The 3427-nt window shown below is 63.1% G+C and overlaps 1 protein-coding gene across 1 annotated transcript in view; it reads right to left on the bottom strand.

Annotated features, from left to right (window-relative positions):
- The window catches only part of NFKB2 (nuclear factor of kappa light polypeptide gene enhancer in B-cells 2 (p49/p100)), a 7871-nt gene that overhangs the window by 3261 nt on the left and 1183 nt on the right, over window positions 1-3427 (bottom strand). Inside the window, exons 2-10 of the mRNA XM_009888828.1 lie at window positions 2961-3039; window positions 2445-2485; window positions 2244-2342; window positions 1859-2010; window positions 955-1061; window positions 639-797; window positions 430-534; window positions 192-277; window positions 2-65 (exon numbers count right to left, since the gene is read on the bottom strand). Coding sequence (XP_009887130.1) covers window positions 2-65; window positions 192-277; window positions 430-534; window positions 639-797; window positions 955-1061; window positions 1859-2010; window positions 2244-2342; window positions 2445-2485; window positions 2961-3039 — 892 coding nt within the window. The remainder of the gene's footprint in view (window position 1; window positions 66-191; window positions 278-429; window positions 535-638; window positions 798-954; window positions 1062-1858; window positions 2011-2243; window positions 2343-2444; window positions 2486-2960; window positions 3040-3427) is intronic.

The following is a 3427-nucleotide window of genomic DNA, read 5'->3' on the forward strand; positions in this document are numbered from 1 at the left end:
CAGACGGTGACGGGGCGGTCGATCTTGGGCTTGTGGTAGGGGGGCGTGCGGAAGACAATAGCGTACTGTGGGCAGGACAGACGGATGTGGGGTCCCGCTCCTCCGCAGAGCCAGGGAGAGGTGTCCCCCCACCCTGCAGGGCACCCACCTGCCCTGGGGCACGGCAGGACGCCCCCCCACCTCCCCTGTACCTGCTTGTGCACATCTGTGGGGGAGAAGTCCCCGAAGGCCTGCCAGCCGTTCTCGTCATCCTCGTAGAAACGCACCTCAATGTCATCTGGGGAGAGAAGGGACATCTAGCACTGTGTGTCTCCCCACCCCAGTGAGGCTCTGGGGACATGGTACCCAGGCCACCCAGGGGCCCTGGGACATGGACCTCTCCTGCTGCAGCCCCTCTGCAGGGTTTCAGCTGGAGGGAACAGCTCTTACCTTTCTGAACTTTATCGCACAGCAAGTAGACCTCGTCCCCTCCCCGCACTGAGCCTGCCGTCTTATCCATCCGTGAGATCTTCAGGTTGGAAGCTCCTGGGGATTCTGCAGAGCGAGGAGGCGTTGGGAGCCGCCATAGCAGACAGAGCATCCCTCACCTCCCTACCCTGTCCTGCCCCATCCCCTCCCCAGCCTGGCCCCACGCTCACTGCTGTCATGGATGGGGTCCGAGATGACGGGCTGGAGGGCCAGTGTGAAGTTCCCACTGCTGTCACGGAGGTAGGCAGTAAAGCGCAACCGCACGATGCTCAGGTCCATCACCTTCTTCAGCTCCTTTGCCTCCAGCTCAATCTCACGCAGCTCTGCTTCTGCCAGGGCAGGGGGAGATGCCGTCAGGGCAGGCGAAGGGGACAGGGCTCCAGGTCCCCCCGTCTGGTCCCCTCCGGCCTTCCAGCTGTCACCCCACAGCAGGTCCCTGCTCCCCCTAGGGTGACATGTCCCACTGAACCCACAGCCTGCCCTCACCTGTCAGCAGATGGCTCCTGTTGCGCATCTTCTGCTGCTTCAGCTTTTCCTTCATGATCTCCATCATGTTCTTCTTGGTGACGTGCAGCACACCCAGGTTGCTGAACCTGAAGGAGAAGAGGGATCCCACTGGGACCTGGGAGCACCAGGTTGGGAGCAGCCGGCCCAGGGGGCACCTGGGCTGCCACGGCCAGGAAGGAGCTGAGCAAAGCACAGAGCGGTGCCGCTCGGGCAGTGGGGGGTCAGCATGTGCGGGGCATAAGAGGAGCAACCACAGAGGAGAGAGAAGGAGCCCAGAAATAAGGTGGTTGGGAATCTCTGGGCTCCCATAGGTGACAAGTCCAAAGGAGAGCACCAGGATGGCTGGAGACCAGAGGGATGCAAATGGTATGAGGCTGAGCCAGCAGCCAGGGCTGGATTTGTGAGAGCAACTGCAGCAGTAAAGTGCATGCAGCTCCCGCTCCTCCTGCCCCACTCCAGCAGAAAACTCAGGGAAAATATCCGCTTCTCCAAATGGAGCTGCTGGACCAGCAGCATCAGGGCACATGGGGACCTGATCTGCCAGGGGCCTGCCCGCTCCTGCCTCAGCAGCTGCCTGGGCACAGAGCTGCCCATCACTGCTTATGGAATAAGCCCGTGACTCAGGCTGGCTACAGAAGTCATCTGCAAAGCTGTGGAGCTGTAACCCTGAAGACAGAAGCCCAAAACCAGCCGCACGTGCCGGACCCAGAGCTGGGCAAAATGCTCAGGGGACAGAGCTGTACCGATGACCTTGTCTAAACCCGCTCCTGGCCCCATCCAGCAAACCCCGCTCGTGGATGCACTAACCCTCCTCTTTTCCCCCACCTGTAAGATGCAGACAGCCCCCCCCGACCACCCTCGCGTGCGTCTCCCTTGCACGTACTGAGCCGTCATGTCCTTGGGTCCCACGATCGCAACGCAGTTGCCAGCCTCGTTGCACTGCTTGCCCACCAGGCTGTGGGCATGCACACGGGGAGGGTCGCTGTGTGTCACCAGGTCCACCTCGATCCGGGCCATCCCCGTGTAGTTGCAGATCTGTGGGTAGAAAGGAGATGGGAGTCCCCGGGAGCCTGCGGAACCCTCTGGAAACCCCTGCTATGCCTCCCCGTGGCCACCACCCCTCCTGCCACAGCCCTCCCATCCTTCCAGCACCAGCAGACACACTGAGCTTAATATACATTTACTGTGCTTCCTTCAAGGCACCCTCCCGGTGCCCGTGCACACTGGCTGAAGATGCTGCCCCATCCCCTCCCCAGGGCAGCGCTCACCTTAACGGTGGGATAGGTCTTGCGCCCCTTCTCGCTGGATGCTCCCGGCAGCCCTCCGTGTGAAGGGCCCTCGCAGCCGTACCGAAACCGGAACCCCCGCTGCGGAGGCAAAGAGGGAATCAGCCAAGGGTGGCCCACAGCCGACACTGTGAGAGCATGGCGTGACAGCTACGCTTGCCCTTACCTGGGTGACATCCTTACCTGCTTTGGCTGCTCGATGATGACAAGGTAGGGACCTTCCGCTGGAGGACAGAGAGGAGAGGAACCAGTGAGAAACACAGGGTAACCAAAGTGTGTGCTCCCAGTAAGGATGCTGGAGGTACGGGGACTGTGCTGAAGGTGAGGTGACCCCTGTCTGTCCCATGGGGGTCCTCAGGTCCCCTGGCCCTTGTGCTGTCAGAGCCCAGCTGGGAGCAGCAGTCGGAGTGGCAGGGAGAAGAGGGGAGGGCCAGAGGATGCTCGGGCACTCAGGGAGCGGGGAGCCCCTGGGGACCTGTCACAGCCCAACCTCACGTCCTTGGTAGACCGAGCATCAGGGCCAGACCAAACAGTCCCCGTCCCACTGGCATGGGGCAGGGATTCCCAGCCAGCCCACAGTGGGGCCTGTGGGGACGCGGCCCGTGGTGCTGCTGGGAACTACAAGGCGTGAGTCAGCCTGCGGGGAAACCCCGCTGCAGCTGGGGACCCCCGAGAGGGCACAGCCAGTGGGGCCCTTACCTGTCTCCATCAGAGGCTCCTTCTGCTCCATCATGTGGGAGCCGAAATTGAAGTCATCGTAGTCAATGCCATCCAGGCACTGGGCGACGGGAGGAAAAATGAGTGTGATGAGTGTGTTGGAGCTGGAACCCCCAACTGCCCTGCGGGGCAGGTGCAGACCCCCATCTCCCCCCCTGGGTGGGTGGCCAGTCTGGCACAGACCCCCACAGCCCACCCTGGGGGAGGGGGGCAGGCACAGATCCCCCCGTCCTTCCCAGGGAAGAGGGGCGGGCAGGTGCGGACCCCTCATTGCCCACCCTGGGGGCAGACACAGACTCCCTTTGCCCACCCTGGGGGCAGACACAGACCCGCCCTGTCTCCCACCCTGGGGGTGGACACACACTCCCCATCTCCCACCCCACCCGGGGGGTTCAGCGGCTGCCCCCAGCCCCGCCCCCGGGCCGGGGCCCGGCAGAGACCCCCCCCCA

This window comes from Charadrius vociferus, unplaced genomic scaffold, assembly GCF_000708025.1.
Source record: "Charadrius vociferus isolate BGI_N301 unplaced genomic scaffold, ASM70802v2 scaffold436, whole genome shotgun sequence".
NCBI lineage: Eukaryota > Metazoa > Chordata > Aves > Charadriiformes > Charadriidae > Charadrius > Charadrius vociferus.